Source organism: Neolamprologus brichardi, chromosome 10 (genome assembly GCF_056152115.1).
Source record: "Neolamprologus brichardi isolate AB-2024 chromosome 10, ASM5615211v1, whole genome shotgun sequence".
Classification (NCBI taxonomy): Eukaryota; Metazoa; Chordata; class Actinopteri; order Cichliformes; family Cichlidae; genus Neolamprologus; species Neolamprologus brichardi.
This window is the reverse complement of record NC_142113.1, coordinates 11905035-11926071: the sequence shown is the minus strand read 5'-3', so window position 1 is coordinate 11926071 and position 21037 is coordinate 11905035. Positions and strand designations below refer to the sequence as shown.

Below are 21037 nucleotides of genomic sequence, written 5' to 3'. Positions count from 1 at the left end.
CCATAAAAGGGGTGCATTATATTACTAAGGGTTTATTTAATTTGAGCTATTATTTGATTTCTTTTGTTGAACTTTCAAATTAAATAAAACTGTTGTTGCTGAATTGATCACTTAACCTTTAGTACAGTGAACCCCACTCCAGACTGATGGACGACAAGAAGAGAGGTGGATGAAATGATGCATCCATCATGCCTCCTTCTACTATGTAAGTCTGTGGGGGATGTATTTTGATGTGGGGTGCTTCAGTTGGTCAAGTCCAGCTTCACCTGGATATACCCAGATTTTTCCATCTTTATCCTCTGACAGTACAGGAATATTTCAAGAACACAATACAAGTTTCATCGCGCTCAAATTGTGAAAGAGTGGTTAAGGAGACCTCATTTTCTCACATGCACCGGCCACCGCAGAGTCCAGACCTCAACCCCATTGAGATTTTTTGGGATGTGTTATGTAAGACTTCATGTTCTCCCATCATCAATGCAAAACTCTGAATGGAAACAAACGTTGTGACATTGCCAAAGTTTATTAGGCACTCGAATGTTACAGGCGATCTGGGGAAATTTTGGAGCATCTGACTGTTTTTGTTTTGCAGGGCAGAGTATGATTGCAGACACTACACTTTCCTCATTCTTCTTTTTTCGACTGCTCCCTTTAGGGGTCACCACAGCAAATCATTTGCCTCCATCTCACCCTCTCCCTCCCTCATTCCTTCTCTCCATCATATAAGTCACCTCCCTCCCTTTACTAGTCACAGTCCCTACATTTAAAGGTGTTTTTGTTTACATGGAGACTCAGAACCCCCAGCAGTTCAAAACTAGACTTTTGGAGTAACCTATCAGAATTGAATTCCAATATAAAGTATTAAAAGATTGGTATAACCATACTGAAGAGATTGCCTAATCCTGAAATCACAGCAATAAACCTTACAAAATAAAATATGAATAATGAACACATGCCACTGGAAATACATCATCAGGTATAGTAGTTAAATTTACTTCAGTGACTCACACACACACACACACACACACATAAACAGTGACCACCCACCCATTTATCTACCACAAATAAAAGGACTTAAACCTGTGTAAACACACATTAGAGGACCTGTACGAATGAATGAAATCAGATATAAGTTATGGATGGCTTAAGCTTCACTTTAACTCCAATAATTAAATCTGATAATTAATAATTTGACTCTTGTCCTCATTTAGAGCACTTGTCTGTGTAACAGTAGTGTTATATATCATCAAGGTCAGCACTTCTCTCACGGCATCCCCGTAAACCTCCCTCATCATCATCATGAACACCACGGTCCCAAACAAGTCCAGCACATCCTCCATGCCTCCATGGCTTGCATGCCCCACCCTGGGTCTGTACGCTCCACTGGAGATACTAACATCAAAACTGTATCAGTAAAACTACCAAAGTTGCTTCCACACACACACATACTCCATAGAGCCTTTAGCTCTCTGCGCTCCATTGAGGATCAAACAGGCTTTCAGGAGAGAGTGCTTTCCAATCCATTAACTGGGAAATTCTTGTGGGCCAGCACTGAAGGCTGTCATGGTAACTGAGGAAATCATTTCTCACTCTCCATCTCTTTTCCTGATATTCGATATTTGAACTGGTGCTTGAGCAACACGGGGCGCGAAGTGTACCGGAGCAGCAGCTGTCCACCGCTGACACATCTGAAACAGCCTTTGTGGAGGTTCAGCCAACGTCAAGCTCGGTAGATAACACACACGCATACACACGCACACAGCCATACAAAGAAACATTTGTGCAAGGTAAGGCAATAGCATAGTGTGTGAACAAAGACGAGTGGTATTACAATTGCCAGCTGTCCACTTCTGAATGCTGCTGTTTGTGATTTTGACGTTCCTTCTTCTTCAATGTGCCTTCAGCATCTTTGTCACTTGTGATGTCTGCTTAACGAAAACAACCACAGGAATCCCACTTTGGCTTCAACGCTTCCTCTGAGACAACCTCATTCGCTCCCTCTCTCTCTCTCTCCCTCTCTCTCTTGATTTTTCCTTGCTTTGCATCTTGGCCATGTGATGATGGAAACTGCATGTGCCGGCTGTGATGATTGACTGGGTCATGTGTTTTGCTGGCAGACAAGTATATGCGCAGCCGCTATGTGTAAGCAGATGCTGAGCCAGAGTGTGCGCACAAGTGCAGTTAGAGGGGGGAAAAAAAGAAGCTGTTTCTGGCAGACTTACTGGCTGACTGCTCGAATCCTTTGGCAGAGTGGACAATCACATGCAGAAAGCCGTACAGGCCAGGAGTCTCCTCATCTGGAAAACAAGCACACAGAGCAGTTAGAGCAGCACGGGTGCACATATGGGAGTCCGTGCACAAAAATCAGCAGGGTAATTAGAAGTCACTGCAAACTATAAAATGTATGATCCTCCGGCATCCTGTCTTTATCTCTGCGATGATATTGTAAAGAAAAAAGATAAACTGTGAGAGAAAGAAACAAAGGAAAAGGAACTCGTCTCATGGAGCATGAGCTCTACCAGCAGGTTTCATTTCATTTCTGCTGCATCTTGTACATTTTTTTTCCTGTACTGCCTGATCACTAAATGCTAATGATGATACTAGCTCTCTCTCTCTCTCGAGCTTACCCTATTTTGCACCTGTGTGCAGGCTGTTAGTCTTTATTATCACTGACAGCTGTGGTATTATTTTCTATCTGTTGCAGACTCGTTTACTGGCACTGACACTAAACTTGCTTCTGTTGTTTCCAACAGCAGGACTTTAATGCTACATGCTCTTTCAGCTTTTTGTGAACGAGTCTCGTTCCCTTCGTTGAAAGCGGGTCAGCTCACGTGGCCATTTAGAGCACCTTTTCCCCTCTGTCGGCTCATGAATTAGTGGTATTCATCGAGGTAAAATGAACCGTTCAAATATGTGTGAAGTTTGAAAGTTCACTGTTAAAGCGTGTGTCGCCACATCCAGATCCATTCAAACTAAAATTGCTCAGTGGGGCAGATTAGTGGGAACCCTAGTGGGTTTTTGTATTCTTTCTTGGGTGGTCCGAACTGGAGATTACATTCTTATTGTTTTTAATCATTCATTTGAGTGTTTTTGTTCTCATTCCCTCCAGCAGTCAGTTATCAACATTTGAGAAGAGACAGATTAAACTTCACATGACTTCAGAAAAAAACAGAATACAATGAAATCAGGGAAACAGCTGAGGAAACAACTATTGGAAGATCTGAAAGAAAATTAACCGTTATTACAGCCTTTTGTCAGATTGGCATCAGACCACACATTAGCAGTGCACAGACGTCTGCCATCGAAACTGAGCTGGCCTTCGAATAGAGATCATGGGTGGACCTCTTTTTTACATACACCCCTCTTTGTACCGCCGACAGAAACATGAAGAGGATACAGTCCTGCTTTGGTTGAGGCCTGTGAAGCCCGGCTGCTTCCTGGTAAATAAACTAGGGTGGAGGGCAGCAGGACCGCTGTGAGCTCCACTGTAGGCAGCTGAGAGGAGAGCAGTCAGCCCTCGGGGTTGACTGTGCGTGTGTGTTTTATATAACTAACAGGGGAGTTTCACAGAGAGTCGGTTCATAGGTTCAGCATCATAGCAGACCGACTGCCCTTTCTATCTATTATGCTCAACGGAAAACCATGAACTAATATGTGATAACTGATGATTATTCAATGGAGTCAAATGAAAGAGTGAGTATTTAAGTCATCCATCCTCTTAAGTATGAGAGACATTCCTCCACCAGCTGGTCTCCATTTAAACCCCTGCTGTGCTCCCTGCATCACATGTCAGGATGGAGGTGTGTGTGTGTGTGTGTTTATTCTAGCTTTGTAATGAGGAGCGGGTCAAAAGTCTAAGACAACGCAGGAGTTGAAGTCTGATTTAAAACACAGGAATCTCAGTAAGCTCTCACAGAAAGCAGCAGGAAGATAACATGTAAGGAAAAGTCCACCAAAGCAGTGAGAAAAACCCGTTTAGGGAAAGCAAACAGAGTTAATTCTCTTATTAAAACCATGTCAAGTGGTGCAAATGCATTTTTAACAGTAATCTGTCTGTATGTCATGTTGTGTATCCATGTGTGGTGTCACGTCTGACTTACTTATCTGTTATTTTGACAGCCTGATGCCGTGTTAAATGTTAAATAAAAAAACAGAGAATCAGACAAAGTTCAGTTGCACTCAAATAAAACACCTCGTTTGAGGGGGTGGGGTAAAGCACACCACAAAATATGCTACCACTTAAGTGTCACTTGTCATTCTGCTGACTACTTTGAAAATACAAAACTAAAATCCCTCTGAAAATGACTTTAAATCTGTTGGACATCAAACAGAGAGATTCTAATGCACAGAAAGGAAACGCGACACAAAAACATCAGGACAGCGTGCCTTTCAGTGTAAGAGCTCTGTGTCTGTGCATGTGTATTGTCTTTGTGTGTGAGAGACCCTCTTGCCATCTGAGCAGATCAGAGTAGATGGAGCAGATGGCTTTAATGTCACCCCCCCAGACTCTGAGAGTGGCTGCAATGAGGAGATCAGGAGGAAAAAACAAACATATAGAAGCTGCGAGCACGCCACCGACACACTGCGCGGCACTGACTGCTCCGAGCTAGATGAGAAACATATTGTAGCCTAAATTTATCTCCTGCAAGGCCCCCCTAACTTATTATGTGGCTTTTTAGTGCTCAGAGTGTAACAGGCACTTTTGTGTGAAGTTAAATTCAAAGCAGAGGGAAGAGGGAGAGGGAGACAAAAATGATCCTGCTCGTGTTTCTTACCGTCTTTGTTACCGGTGACAGGAATGTTGTGGACCGTTCGGAGTTTGAAACAAGAGCTGGTCAATACTTGGAGCTCTACAGAACTTAACATGCATGACTGGAGGTCTGGAAGAAAAAGAAAGGAAATAAATATCATAAACATCATATAGGGAGGTGGGGGTCAAACCTTTATGTTTCTGTGGAGCAGTGTTTGAAAAGTGAACACAATCGTACCTTTCTTTTGGAGTTTCTGAATGCTTTCCCTCCACTCTGACCTCTCGTAGTCAGAGGATAGCAGGAACAGGTAGCTCTACACACACACACACACACACACACACACACACACACACACACACACACACACACACACACACACACACACACACACACACACACACACACACACACACACACACACACACACACACACACACACACACACACACACACACACAGTTAGCAATTACAACCAAAATAGCTGGAAAAAATCCTCACTAGCACACATCAATCGGAATGATGGGAAATTCTCTGATGCTGTTTTGGGGGATTCAAACTTTAAATCTGTAACAGCAGACTCTTTGAAAGCAAAATGTGTCCCTCTAGTGGTGAAACCTGCACAGTGCAGTGACACAAATGGAGCCAGTAACAGATTAAGAATGGCCAGAATACCTTTCCATGTTTGTTGTGGATGCGAAAGGGGATGGTGGGGGAGTGCAGGAGCAACCAGGACTCCTGCTCGTTCATCTTCTTCCTGAGACGCTCCACACGGCTCTGACCCTTCGGTGCTTTCTGCACAAGGACACGGAAAGGAAAAGAGACTGTTTGAATCTCACTGATTGCTGAAACGTACTCATTAAAGTAAAAGAGAGTAAAACCCCGAGCACTGCTGTGCAGCATCCGAAACAGTCACAATCTTTTCCTGATTGTGACAGTGAGACTTGTACTTCTCCTCTGACTCATCTCAGGTCTCGACACATACAGAAGACGCTTGTATTTTTAGATTCAGTGTGACTTACAAAATGAGGGTCGAGGTGCAAGGTGGGGGGTGGGTGATGGGGGGGTGATATGATCTGACTTTGAGAGCCCTTGCTCTAAGTTATAAGACTGATTTCCTTTTGTATCCATTTCATTGAACACTGGGTTTTACTGTGAGACTAAATATCTGGAGCTACTTCAGCTAGAATCGTATTTTTCCATTAACAAACAGAATGAAGCAGATGTAGCAGACGCCTGACATGATGGAAAACAAGACAACCACACTGAGTGTACAGTCAGCTTTATGGATTTCATTAAATTATTTTAATGACAACGTGACTGACAGTTAAAACATCTTTATTTGTACGGCACAGTCATGTTTAGCCTACAAAAACAAAAAGCCTCCAATGCAGACTAGTCTCCGTCAGGGAGTTTCAGAGACGTAACACCAAACCTCCACCTCCAAAGTGTCATATTCCAGTATTGGCTACCTAACAACCTAACAAGTTTAGTGGCTAAACGGGGTGTGAACGTATGAAGACGTCAGAAGCTGGTGCCCTTTGGTCCCTCAGTGTTTGTCGAGTTTAAATTTAACCAGAGCATGATAATCATAAGGCAGTGCACCGGTTACAGAGAACAAGAGAGTAACGCACAAAGAAGAAAAACATATGCAGTAAAATCTAGTTCCTCATTTAAACCAGGAGATTTAGTGGCCTGTCTTTGGTTAGGTTTCTATTGTCGCCTCTTCGTATGAAAAGCGGGGCGTGAAAGATTAAACTGCAGCTGATTAGTGGTTTCTGTTACATCTGCAAAGCGGTTGCAGTGATCACACTTGTAGGACCTCTTGGGTTTTAGACCCAACCCTGTCTGGTTGTGTTTGGTTGGAGGTGGCTACGTAAAATTCATTAACTGTTCAAGTGAAGATCGTTCAATAACACCAGAATTTCTATTATTAATGAGTTGGATTTATTTTGCTTCTCTTCTGTACGTCATGACAAAAATCAAACCACCCATCGTCTATATTTTTAACAACATCCAAACTGAACTTTAAAGTGAGGACTACTCAGCGTTGCCTTATTGAAATCGTTCATATTTTCCAGCAAAGTGTCTATAAGCTGCTTTCCAGCAAGCCCCATACTGTGAGAGTCTTTATATATAATTCATGGAGCAGTTTCTTGACGTTATTAGAGGAAAACAAATTCATACACAGCCCCAACCCTCACCAGGAAGCAGTGAGTCAGAGCCTGCCTGGATACAATCAGCTCGATCTCTCCCGGCATTCGCCTCCTGCGACTCCACATACCAGCCGTGGTCACTCACTGTGCCCCGGGTGGGCGAGTTTTAACGCCGTGAGAGGGGAATAACAGGAACTCTGCGCTCCTGAAGCCTTTAAGCGCAGCTATGGCTGCGGGGGTGGATTACTGTGTACTTGTAACATCTTTTATTTCAACCTCAAAACGACAACTGAGCATTTCAGCATGTGCTGAACAAAACAGACTCATACCATGGCGCACACAAGTCACAGTTTAAATCTGGATCAGCACTTTTGCCACTCATACTGAAGGAAAAGGCAGCTGTCCTCAGTTTCAGGATGTTTATTATTCATACTTGGACTTGTTTTGCTGCTTGTATTCACTCACACAATAGTCACAATTCATTTAGTAAAGTCTGCGTAAAAATGAAGTAAAGGGTCACAAAGCTTTGATATGACACCGAACTTCTGATTTGCTCCTTATTTATTTTTATTTCTTAAATAAAAAGAATCCAGCTGATGATTAAAACTAAAAGAAGCTCCTTTTAAAAGAACCAAGTTCTCCTAATGGTGTGGCTCTTGGCCTCAAATGTATTTGTTTTATGCATATGTTAGAATTTAAAGATGAACATCAAAAAGCTCCTGTTATTCATAACAGGACCAGCAACTTCTCTTACTCTAAAGCCTAGAACTGGGCTCCAAACCCTGAATTTGCCCCTTTATTCTTTAATCCTGGATCATCTCAAAATTAAACCCAAGATGGCCAAATAAGCCATTGTAAGCCCCACGAATACATTGAATTGGGCTCCAAATGCCAGGAAAAAGGATTACCTTCTCTTTCTGTATCTCATTCTTTAAGACCGAGATCTTGATCTTCATCTCCTCAATCTCGTGCTCTGGCAGGACCTGGATGCTCGGGCAAGTGTCCGAGTCGTCCAGGGTTTGGAAAGTTAAGTCCGCTAGAGGGATGTACCACTTGCACTCATATTGCTGATGGCGACTGCAGAGAAACAGAGAGAGGATGGAAGGATGCAGGAATGGAAATGAAACAGAATTAGTCAAAATATATATAAAAAAAAAATTTCTCTTTTTGAATCATGACTGAACTGAATGGACGCACAAAACCGAAGCAAATCGGTTTACAATTTGAAGCCACACTAACAAATGTTACACTTTTCTATTCAAACGTGTGCTCATTTGACCTCTTTTCTTTATAGCCCACTCATTCAAAGTCACATTAATAAAAATGATGAATGCACAACATTATTTCCACAGGGGCTGAGGACACTAATGTGCACCGTCTCTAATGAGATTTTAATTAACATTTCTGAGTGCTGCACAGTCGACTCATCGACGACATAATACCTTCATCAGACGGCTAGTTTAAGCAGCTTGATGTCACAATGAATCCACACTAAACAAGCATGTGTTAACACTACCAGCGTTCTACATATAAAACTTACTGTCAACTATATGCATTTATTTAAACAATCAAATCAAGCAATCAAACTCAGTTTTAATGTTCTCATTTCTGTGATATTCTCCTCTGCACGACTACACCTGAAAGGTGGAGCCACTGTGGACCGGGAGTGGTTCAATACTCTGGCTTCTCTGGCCTGCATGTTAAAATGTCCTTGAGCAAAACAGGGAACACACGTAAAATGACAAATGAGATTTTACTGATCTCAGTGCAGCAGCTACTCGAAACACAGTTTATCTACTTTATTTACTGCACTCGTTTTTTTTCAGGCGTGCACTTCAACTGGAACTTCAAAGATTTGTTCAGCCATGTCAACGAAGGACTCTTGCTTCGTGTTTAGTCTCATGTTCCCACTCAAAGCCTTCGCAGTGATGCAATCGGCTCCCACCAAAAGGACTTTGTCATTTCTTCATTAACGAAGTACATTAATTTTACATCCTCCCGCTGCAGATTATGGTCCCCTGATCTTCTGCCCCACCCACCCACTCCATTATCAAGCCCTTCTTGGGTCTTTCGGGAAGTCCTTTTATGTTACAGACCACCGATTTGTTTCTGTTCTAATCAGACTCTGACACAGACTTAGAGAAACACAAAGAAAAGGGGGTGGAGCTAGGTTTGATACATGACTGAGAAGGAAATGAATAAATCACCATATCAAATCATGTGGTTCTTTAATGCCAGACAGCAAAGGTGGTGCATATATAAAGAAATGATGAATTATCCAAGGTGCAGAACGTGCAGCGGGCAATCGTAAATCTGACTCATTCTAAAATAATAGAGTGCAGATAATCACGGCGTTTGGCAGGGATTAGGGCTCCTCAGTGACTAAAGTCAAGGTGATTGAGTTTCTGGATGGTTGCTCTGTTCTGTGTGTAAGCGCGTAGGCTGTAGGCAGCACACTGAGATAACAATCCAGACCATATAATAGCCCCATTTACAGGTTTGGTAGTTATGGCAACACTATGTGTTCCTCCAAGTGAGGGGCGGCTGCAATTGACACAGAGAAACGGCGAATGTCAACCAAAGCAGGCACCAATCAGACGAAGGGGAGGCGAGTCGGTGCTGTAAGCGTGACCCTCGATCTGTTGACATGTGTCAAAGATTGACACGCAGCAGCGCACACAAACACAAACAATCTTTTTCTGTCACCTCTCTTTACTTTAACCCCTGCTCAGCTTGCACCCTGAAACACAACACCTTCAGTTTTTTTACTTACACCTTTTGTCTTCCTTTTTAAAGTGTTTTTATTATTCACACATTTAGCATAACTCTGTCCTGCGTGTAGATCTGCTACTCTGCTGCACTGCTCAAAACAATACAGACAAAAATGCCTGCGAGTCTTTCTCTTTGTTACTGACGCTTCAAACACCACCGTGTTAGCCACAGCTGGAATCAGAGAGGGAGTGCGTCTTTCCGAAGTGATCCTTTCTGTTGCACGCCGGGTTTGACAAGCTGATGTGGAAGGAAAACTGCACGACACACGGGCAGAAACACAGAGAGGACGAAAAAGCGTGGATATTTAAAGAGGCAGAACTCAGTTCAACAGGCTTTATGAGCCTTAAGCTAAAATAATAAAATGCATTGTTATGAAGCAGATAAATGTTTATGTTAACACTGGCATTTCTATCAATTTATAAAATGTAGCTTATTTAACGTAGCTTAACATCCTAAACTGTGCAAGGTGGACAGAGTGAAGTGACACCGTGAAATTTATATGTAAAAACATCGCTGACGCCCTCCATTTAGAGGCTTGTGCTCGTCAATGGAAATTTTTTGAAATAGCACACGTTATATCCAGACTGAGTCTCATCATTTAGAAGTTGTTGAGCTGACTCTCTCAGAGTTTTGGAACTTTAGATCAGTGGCTGGGTGATTTTGAATTATTTCCCTTCACTTCCGCCTACATCTGTGCACATTTGAAGATTTAATGAAAGTGCGTTGCTGTGACAGGGAGCAAATGAAAGAAAGAGGCCATCACCGCCCAAAGCTGCTTATGCCTCGAATGAATATACCTACAGTCTGCTTCAAAAGAAAACTCTGTGACAGAGCCGTGTCACCCTGCATTTTTCTCTGCCCTGAGAATTAATAAGCGACTCCTGTGACGCACCATCCACGCCCCGTCCCCGTTCCACTTTCTGGCTTTAGCACATCATTTTAGCATTTTTCAGATGGGAATGGGGATGAGGGGGGGTGACGTTAACGATAATCGCGCTCACAGCTTTTCACACTGTCAGAGGATAAAGGTGGACTCACCCCACAGCAGTCTTTTTCATCTTGGCACAGAGCAGCAGATCGGTGAAGAGGAAGACGTGCCGTAGCTTCCTGGAGCTTTCCGACACCTCCACCAGGAAGCCATCCTTCACCAGCTGACGGGCCTGTAACAGAAGTGTTAACTGTTGTTGTGAATCGAAACATCATTGAGATTGTGGATTAATAAGTTGACTTACTAAATTAAGTTTGCTTTACAGAGACGTGCATGTCTTTGTTTTTAACTTAAATGTTCCTTTTGGAGTTTTAAAGCAATGCAACCATTTATTATAGTTTTCTCAAATTACCTAATAATATTTCATATGAGCGGAAAAGTGAAGACAAATGTTCTAAAGATATGAACATAAGTTCTCTATAGAGAAGATGTGTTGTAAGAACACACACACAGACCTCGCCCTTGGGTGTAGTAACAGCAGTCCTGCGAGGGTCAATCTCCTCATTGATGGAGGAGAGGAAGTTCTGAGAAATCCGCAGAGCGTCCTGTAGGAGGGGGAAGTCCGGGTGGTCCTTTGGAGTGTGTTTCAGCAAATCCTGTGAAAGTACATTCAATCATCTAAAAATGTATTTACCACAAAGCAACTCTGACCTTTGTGAGCCGAGATTCAGATTTAGTTTCATCTTCTCTTCGAAAACGTCATCGCGCTACACAAACACAGACTTCTTACAAACACTAAAACAATCTTGTTTCTCGGTTTCTTCTGTTAAAGATACTTTTTCTTACTTTCCTCCCAGATTAACATCAACCAATTTTCTTCTGTTTGTTTGCATACGTGACAAGAACATGACACACATGCTCATGCTGGATGCACAGAGCATCTTACTGTCAGCTTTCATGCAAACCTGTTCATGCATTACACTACAGCGACCACACTGGACACATCCAGAGATCTCTGCTTTGCTTCGCTGGCACTTTCTACACCATTATTTCTCTTCCAAGGAGGTAGGCTGATTTGGACTGAGAGGACTCAGCGATAAACATCAAAAAGCAGGCTTTAGGCTTAATTCTTGCACGTCTTTTTAATCTCAGGGATGTGTTTGCAACCTGCTCCAATTATTATTTGTTGTTGTTTTTTTTAATCTTGACATAGTTCTCAGTCTTTTCTCCACCCTAAAACACTAGAAGTAAGACATTTCTGCCAGAACAGCTTTAGATTCAGCGGATCCTTGAAAGCCATGCAAGCTGTGTACTCACATGAAGAACCAGGGTGCTTCTGGTAACACGGTCAATCGGCTTGTAAAGGAGAGCTGTGGGAGAGAGAAGAGGAGGGCTCTGAGTCAGTGTTGCTTACAGGCAAATCAATACATGCAGACACACACAGTAGGTCACAGTTTCACAGCTCACACGAGGACAAAAATGTCCACTTTGGTTACTCTGAGCTAAACGCAGCTCTTACAGTCTGACTGCTGATGATTCTTAGGTTAACATTAAAGCCTAATGACGACGAGGTTCCTGCCTGAAGCAAGAAAAACACTTGATCATAAATAGCCTTGTAGGTGGGGTCAAGTAAAACACTGATTTCAATATGGGGGCAGCAAAGGTTTGCGCTACTGTTGTTCATCAGTTTAACAGCTGTACATATTCAGACTTGGACATAAAAGCAAACACAAACAACACATGCAGACGGACGCATCTATAAAAAAGTGCAATAAGACTGCCTCCTGCCAACATGCCACCCTCAGTGCCTCTCAGTCAGAGTTTAAGCCTGTATCACCGCACTTGGCTAGATTCCCTGGGGAAGACTTTGCTGCTAAGGTGGTGTGAACAGCAGCAGCCGACATACATGACAGCTCTCTGTGACACACTCCCACAAACAGGGCAGAGTGAAGGATGGAGAGAAATAAAAGAAAAACAAATCACAGTGAGGAGATACGCAGGAGGAAAGATGGCAGACATGAGAACCTCTAAGAGGAGACAAAGAAGAAGCAAACAAGTCATGTAAGGAAACGCCTAAATTACCTCAAGGTCTCAAAATAGCAAATATAATATCACACTACACATTCGATAAAGCACAGTAACACTCCTCTGCTCATGATCTAGAAACTGAGCGAATGTAATAAAAAAATTCCCACAAGGTTCTAAACATTGTTAAGTTATCTGAAAAAGTTCCACTTATTGATCATGCTAACCTCCATTTATTCAAGTGAAAACAGAGTTAAAGCAGCTTATTTCTAAAGTGAAGAAGAAAAGCTGGCCCAGTGAAACAGAGAGGACTGATGTGTCTTCTGTATGCAGGCAAGCTTGCCCCACACTGACTGTGCTCTGCTCCCACAGAGAGATCTACAGGCATAGCTACACTTCTATTTGAATTTTAAACTTTATCTATTTAAAGCATTCAATAACGCTCTCTTTATATGTACAGCGTTGTTCTGTCACTCGGATGCTTTTAAGTGTTTAGTATTTCCGCCACACCTCTGCCTGCGACTTACAAAATTAGCACGAGAGCAGAAACCTACAGTGACTATTATCAGATCTACTGATGAAACGCGTCATATTAACGCTCTACGCACACCCTCTGCTTTTAAAATATACACTGGCCCACATGAAGTGTATAGAGGGACTTTTAGAGGGACTTGCAGTTACTCTTTGAAGTTTCTCCAACGTTTGGTCATTAATGCCGCCTCCACTGAGGGTCATGGATCAGTGAACCAATACTGATACCTCCAGGAGGATTTACTACAGAGCCTGTATTGACTGCAAGGGCAGTGAATATCTAAGTTGGGGTGTGTGTGTGTGCGGTATGTTGGCAGTTTTGTATTTATTTCAATGCAGGGAGGATTAGATGACTTCAGGATGACTTGAGTATAAGTACTTAAGCACAAGTGCCAGGTTTTGTACAGTTTGTGTAAGTAAGCTGCTGTATTTTTTGTGCCATATGTTGTGTCGCATGACAAAACGATATCTGAGCTAAAAGCTAATGCTAGCATGCTAACATGCAGTGTAGCATGTTAGCATGATAATACTTCCTAATAACCGCAAAACGCAAAGTATAGCTGGAGCTAAAACATGTGACACCGTCAAACTCCTTGGATCACAGGGCGACTGCACAGGTCACATGGTGGGAAGCAACCTGTCTCCAACAATTGTTACAACTGGACTGCAGTCACTTTCACACAGATTAGCAAAGGTTTGCAGGTAACTGTGATCTAATTTATAAACACGGACAGACGTTGCAATCAATCCGAGTCGGTCTGAACCAATAATATTCAGACTGTATAGTATTAGTCATATACCAGTACTGCGCATTTAAATATCACAGTTGATCAATGATTAATACTCATTTATCAGGAAACTATGAAAAATTAGACACATTTTGATTATTTTGGGGTTAAATAAAAAGTCATCAAAGCCATCGGCAAAGCATGCAACATTTTTTTAACATTTCAAGTTTCAATCAAAGGCTGTTTTAAACTCAAGATCACATTTTACTGCTTTAGAGTCTAGTCAAGTCTCTTTGCAATACTATGCAAGATAGGTTCATAGGTTATTAAGGATGAACCTATCAAGGAAGCTCAGAGATCTCCAACTTTACTTCTTTCTTTTTCTCATCTCGTTTTCCTCTAGTTTTTCAACCATGCAAACATAATAATTATATACAAGAGATTTGAATAATGAAGTTACTCTCCTGAATACAAAGACAGATTAAGGATTGCCACCTGAATGCTAATGTAGACAGAAATATACTCAAGTTCTCTCCGAACGCAGGATTAAGCGTCATCACTTTTTGACTCCACATCATGTGGAGTATCTGACTTGGATGTATTTTACAGACAAGGATCGAGTTAAAAGTCTAATCAAAAGTCAGGACGAGGGAGGATGAAGACACAAAGAGAGAGTGAGAATCAGATAGAGAGAGGGGGATTATTGGAAGTCGATGTCCTGTCCCAGTGAGGCGTGCCTGACTGGTCGTTTTTCCAAGGTCGCTTCGATGACTTGGCTGATGGACAAATAGTTAATCTTTGCTAACGAGGTGCTTGACCATGTGAGCGAAGTGTTTGACAGGACTTTTAGTCCTCAGTTAGGACTGCCAGGTTTCAGGCCTCAGTATTTTGGCAAAACTCTCAGCTACCAATGCCAGCCATAAGCCTGTGAAGGAGGGTGAGAAGGACAGGACAGAACTGATAACACAGAAGGAAATAAAGAAGGATTAAGAGAAAGTGAGAAAATGGTCGTGTGTAGGACACGAGTCCCCATTTACATTTAAAATGTATCAGACTCTTGTTTGAGCAGGTATTTGTGTTTCTATCAACCTATCAGCCATTTACTGTAGCTGAGATCCTGTTAAATACTTTGGAAAGAAAAAAAAAGCTGATGGAGCAGAGAAAAGAAACAAGGGGAAAATAATAAAAGAAACAAAGAGAGTAGATAGAGGAGGCATTTGTTGCAAAGTTAAGGTAGAGAAACCCCTCGGCTGACCCACCAGGTAATTAATGTACTGTAATATAAACAGCAATCAAAGGAAGTGCCTTGGGTGTTGACACACCCTGATTGTTAAGGGCATATGAGACTAGTTTCATGACACATAGCAGCCATGTGAAACTACAGCAAACCAAAGACGTCATTTTAAAATCATCTAAAACAGGAATGATGAGAAAAGAAAGAATAAAACAACTGCGACAGGTTGATTATTCCTCATCTGCAATGCATAAATTAACAGACACTTCACAGGTACATGTCACTGAAATCTGAACAATGAACACTCACCCAGCCACTCTCAGCCCGACAGAGTCGCACAGTCTACTCATCTTATCTGCTAATGACTGCGTACAGCTCTACCCACCAAACTGAACGCAATCCCCAAAACGGCCGAAGTTACAGAGGCGCCAGCAGAGTACAGGCACGTACCGCGATAGACAACCTCTCTCTAACACACACACACACACACACACACACACACAGACCACACTTGTTCCGATCCTCTTGAGATAAGTATTCTGTACGAGGAGCAGCCCGGGGCCAGCAGTCCTTATACAGACTAAACGTGCCCAGCTTGTAAACAGACAAAGAAAGACAGTCGTGTATGACAGCCCGAGTGAACGCCACACTCCAGAGGCTCATCACTCAAAAAGCTCATCACAGGCATGCAAATGTTCAGAAAAAGCCAAATTCATCAGCAAGCATGAGCACAAAAGTCTAAACGTCAGTCTGACAGCTAATTAATAACTGCCTCCACACAGTCTATCATAAGCGCCGTAAAAGCTGTAGATGTCCTCACAGATACCCGACGTCAAAAAGCGGGAAGCTCATAACATGCAGTCGTTACCGTATGTGCAGTTACAACACAGTCTGAGGACCAGAAGCACCTCCATATCCCTCTTCTCCTCTCCTCACTCTACACTCCTGCTCACTGCCTCCTTTCTCAGGCACAGAGAGAGAGGGAGAGCGAGAGAGCGAGAGAGCAGACTCACACATGCACCAGTTTGCCTCCCAAAGCTCACCACTGCATACACAAGAAGAAGAGGCAGGGCTGGAATCTTAAAACAGCAATCCAGCCTAGACAGACACACACACACACACACACACACACACACACACACACACACACACACATACGCATGCATGCATAGAGATACAAGCGAACACCAACTTACCCTCCATTGAACTAGTTGTTGTACAGTCTTTGGAGTCTTTAGGACCTTTTACTTTGAGGTTCTGAAAGAAATAAAAGAGTGGAATAATCAATTTAATTAATTGTGCGCACTCACAGGATTGTGCTACACTTGCTTGGCTGAGGCTGAACTAATGGAAGTACAGGATCAGTGCATCCAACTGAGACAGCTGAAAAAGACTGGGCACGGGAACTTTCACAAGTTTCCCTTTAAGTAAATAATACCACCAACAAACCTCTACGGCAGGTCCCAAAAAGGTGATTTGACTCATCTGGACGGGAGGAACGGTACATTTGTATAATGACTGAAAAGGTCAGTTTCTTGATCATTAATATGCAAATGACCACTGATCGAAGATTTGATCATTGGCTATGAGTACCATTCACAGAGAGTTGGGGAATGGCTGCAATCACAGCATCGTAAGATGGTGAAAGATGTACCCTTTGCTGGTGTATAAGATAACAGGGAGTGGAAAGTCTGATGCTTAAAAATGAAAGATGCCCATGCTCCTTCCAAGATGAATGATCATAGTTAGATTCTGTAAACACTTTCCTTTACTGTAATGTCTTTGCCTCTCGATCTTTGTTGAACACACCTAACAATAAGGAACAATCTATAACTATATCCTGTGTTGACCTAAGGCATGAAAAGCTAGCATCTAAACAAGGGACATCAGAGGTTGTGTTACTATCAGTCACTTCTGCCACAAACATTTTCAGCTAATTAACTTATTATCACTGACACCTTCCCAGCAATCCGCACCTCCCCAAATACACACACTCTTTTGTTCTGAACGCTCAAAATATTATCTGCGCTTCAAGTGCGTGTAGTCGTCCCGCACAGTAAACTCAGACTTGCCTGGATGTTTTTTCTGTGAATGTAACCTCTCATCGTTCTGTTACCTAATACGCTTGCTGGCTAAGTGCTGTCCCAAGCACATTTGAACACAAATACCTCTTAACTGTGTTTTCAACAACGGTTCCTCAAAATAAGACCACATTTCCCATAAACACTGCTGTTTCCTGCCAAAAAGAGGACGTTTCGACTCGCTTGGTTTGTGTCGTCATCTATTTGTTCTCCTGTTCTCTTCACTGAAGAGAATTCATATAATGGCACCCTTGAGACAAGTGAAGGGGAGGTTTGATGGATCCTTATTATTACTGCGCCAAGTTTGATATGCTGATGTTAAAATGCAGTACATAGCAACAAAATGACATGTTTGCTATTTAAAAGTTCTCTTGTTACACGTTGTTTAAAATCATGGAGGTTGAACTCACCTCAGATATCTTCTGGAACTGGCTGTTGGCTTGGCTGCATTTCTCTGCCGTCTCCAGCGCCACCTTGTAGTTGTCCACAAAGGCCTTGTACACGCCCAGCTGGCTGGCCTGGAGGAAAGCAGAAGCAAAGACGTTCAGGAAACAACAACGACAAGGTGTGAGGCAAACTAAGACAACGATGATGCCATTTAGTCTTCTCTCATTTTATTCAAATTGTTAAATGAACTCCGGAGACTCGGGAAGTCAACACAAGCATGTCATGGCACTGATGGCAACTAAAATAAAATTCAGCAAGTCCTACTTTGCATTCACCTTAAATGATCACTTCCAATTCAATTTAAATTCATTGAGTCAACACACAGTGTCTGATCACATTGCCATAAAGCCACTTCACTAGCAGCGCTTTGCAGTCCCTCCTGATTGAGTCCCTCTCCTTCTCCATCCTCTTCTCTTTCATTAACAGCCCCTCTCTGCAGCACTGTATGTGCATTGTAACACAAGCTGCAGACCAGCAGTGCATGAATATGCATCCTGCTACAGCTATGCTTGAATGCCTAGGCTGAAGAGCTGACTGCATCCTATTAAAGCAATGAGATTGGATTCAGCTGAATAGAGTGCATGAGTAAGACTTTTGTCCTTAAACTCCATGTCCTCTTATTTTCATTTCCTCTCCTTCCTCTTCCCTTCGGAGTGAGAAGTAGAAAGTTGGGCTCAAAAGCAAAGACGTGAGGGAAGTGTGCGGCCTCATGCGGCATTTGAAACATGTTATAGCAACAATCGATGGAGGGAAACATCAGGACACAAATATGTGATTGTAGAATACTGATGGCAAAACCGTCAAACCACGTAATGTGTGACACTGACTACAGATGAGTGAAACAAATGTCACCACGCGTGGATCGTCTATTTATAACTGGAGACTATTTTATGTCAAACCAAAACTGTGGATGGAAAAGAGAAACCACGGTGTGTCATAGCTGAATTTCCAAAGATGGAGATTTGGCAGCTTGGCTGGAAAGAACAAACCAAGCAGAATGACGTTATGAGATTTCATGAGTTCAGTATGAAAGTGGCGTCAGTCACAGTCCAGACAAAACGCCCACGCTTTAGAAAACAAAAATCACAGGTCAAAGTGGCAGGACAGAAAACAACAGGTTGTGTTTGAAAGTGAACGTGGGAAGTAGAACATGAAGAAACACAGGAGAGAGACTTTTCAGCTGGTAGAAGAGCCTACGGACTATGTAAACCCACATGGACACGTTTGCCAGCTTAGAGGTGCCTTTTTTAAAAATTGCATGCAGCTTTGAGAGCAACACGAACCCTCAACTAAACACTGTAGTGAATCTTTTCAGAGCACTCGCCACTCTTTTAAAGCACAGCAAGTGATCAGCTATAAGCAACAAAGATCAACAGCACCAAAAGAACCATATGTAGTGAATGAAAACGTTATTATATGACATCAGTAACCAAACAATATGTCTTGTTCTTTTCCAAACAATGCCATCAATATGTGCAACGTCCTCCGTTTTCTACAGTGGCCCACAGTTTCCTCTATCGCCAAGATAAAATCTTCCTTCTTCAGTCAGTTGTGCACAGGTGTGTGCAGAGTACCATCAAGTCAGCCACAACACTCACACTAAAATGGTGCAACCACTTTTGAGGTTTTGCTAACACGTGACCACAAACCACATGGCATTAAGTTGGCTGCCATTTTGTGACAATCGTGGTGACACTGTAGAATCATGTGAATAAGGCACCAGCCACACAGGCCTAGAAATGGGTATTCCCCAACCAGTTGTGAGCACTTGCTAGAGGTCGATGTAGTCGCTGGGGAAATGACTGGTCTAAAGTCCTAAAGCCAACCAGCCAGTGACCCCCTCAATTAAAGTGACTGCTTTGGTCACTGGGTTCATAGTTTGATTGGACTACAACTACAGTTGTAGCCACAGCTGCCCTGGGGCAGACTGACAGAAGCGAGGCTGCCATATCGCGCCATCGGCCCCTCTGGCCATCACCAGTAGGCGGTAGGTGAAGTGTCTTGCCCAAGGACACAACGACCAACACTGTCCGAGCCGGGGCTCGAACCGGCAACCTTTCGATTACAAGACGAACTGCCAACTCTTGAGTTTTCCTCCAAAATAAAAGTTGTACCTTTTGAAACATTTTGGCTACAGCGCTGAGGCATTTCTTCACATTTCACTACTGCTTGGCTAGAAATTAGCAAGTATTTGCAGACAGACATGAAAAACTAAAGGGAACTGTTTACAACCAAAGCAATTACTTGGAAGTTTTTGGTACGGCATCTTCTTTCTAACAGATTTCACCCATGGAGAGCAAATAGCCTCCACAAAGCACTACCAACCAGTTGGGGAATAGACATTTTCCCCTAAGAATCAGTGTTTGTCTCATATTCAATATAGCAGACAACTTTTGAACCACATGCTCTTGACCTCACGTAAAAAAATTCTAATTATCTAGCAATTGTATACGTTTTATCTACTTTCTTTAAGGTAGGCAACACTGTATTACCCTCTTCTTACTTACTTCTTTCCTAAATAAATTATAATAATGTAGAAATAAGTCTAAGGACAAGAGAAAAAAAACCTATGAAGGTATACTTAATGCTAATAGTATGCTAATGCTACTACTCTACAAGGTGATAGAGTGTTAGCATGCTAAAGTCTACTACTGACAATGGTAAAATGCTTATCTGCCTGATCTAAAGCTGTTCTAGTGTTTACCACGTTTGCCTTCATAGTTTTATTCTATTATTCCTGACTGCAAGAGACGTTCATCCAAAATTCACAAAACCTTAGTTACATTCATAACTCTCAATTAGCAATTAGCAACAGGCAGTTGCTTGTAGCTTCCTGGTCAGAAGAATTAAGCAAATCCAAAATTATCTTAGACTTGTTTTCTATCTGAGGATATAGTATAGTGATATCTATGGTTGAAGAAGAAAAAAAAAAGATTTCTGGTCCCATAGAAATCTATAGCAAAACATATTTCTGTCTTGATATCTGCAAATTTTCTAGTGAATTTAAAGACTCAGTCACTCATTTTAAGTCATGCTGAAAGAAAGAAATACACCATCAAGTAATATTATAAGTAATAAATATGATGAATAACTCAAGTCTGAATTGTAAATCTTGGTCGTACCATGTTTTAAAATAGAAGAATACTTGTGGTATGAAAACGCACGCTAATTGGCTAACGAGTTATCAATCACACGTCATTAGCATGTGGTTTCACAGTTAAACTTGCACTTTGTTACACCCAGTTTTTTTGCAGCCAAGAAAGTGATGGCAGAAACACCAACTTGAGGTTTTACACATTGGGACTTTAAAAACATCGGGTGAAACCATGTTAGACAGGTACATCTTTTTCAGGTTTGCTCAAATTTCGATTAGGCTTAATTTAAATT

The 21037-nt window shown here is 42.2% G+C and overlaps 1 protein-coding gene across 3 annotated transcripts in view; it reads right to left on the bottom strand.

The window, feature by feature from the left end:
• The window catches only part of abr (ABR activator of RhoGEF and GTPase), a 126510-nt gene that overhangs the window by 42295 nt on the left and 63178 nt on the right, over positions 1-21037 (bottom strand). For all 3 annotated transcript variants that reach the window (XM_087847177.1, XM_087847178.1, XM_087847179.1), the window contains exons 5-14: positions 17614-17721; positions 16319-16379; positions 11922-11974; positions 11120-11260; positions 10715-10836; positions 7813-7981; positions 5424-5543; positions 4989-5064; positions 4776-4880; positions 2223-2297 (exon numbers count right to left, since the gene is read on the bottom strand). In XM_087847177.1, the coding sequence (XP_087703303.1) occupies positions 2223-2297; positions 4776-4880; positions 4989-5064; positions 5424-5543; positions 7813-7981; positions 10715-10836; positions 11120-11260; positions 11922-11974; positions 16319-16379; positions 17614-17721 (1030 nt within the window). The remainder of the gene's footprint in view (positions 1-2222; positions 2298-4775; positions 4881-4988; positions 5065-5423; positions 5544-7812; positions 7982-10714; positions 10837-11119; positions 11261-11921; positions 11975-16318; positions 16380-17613; positions 17722-21037) is intronic.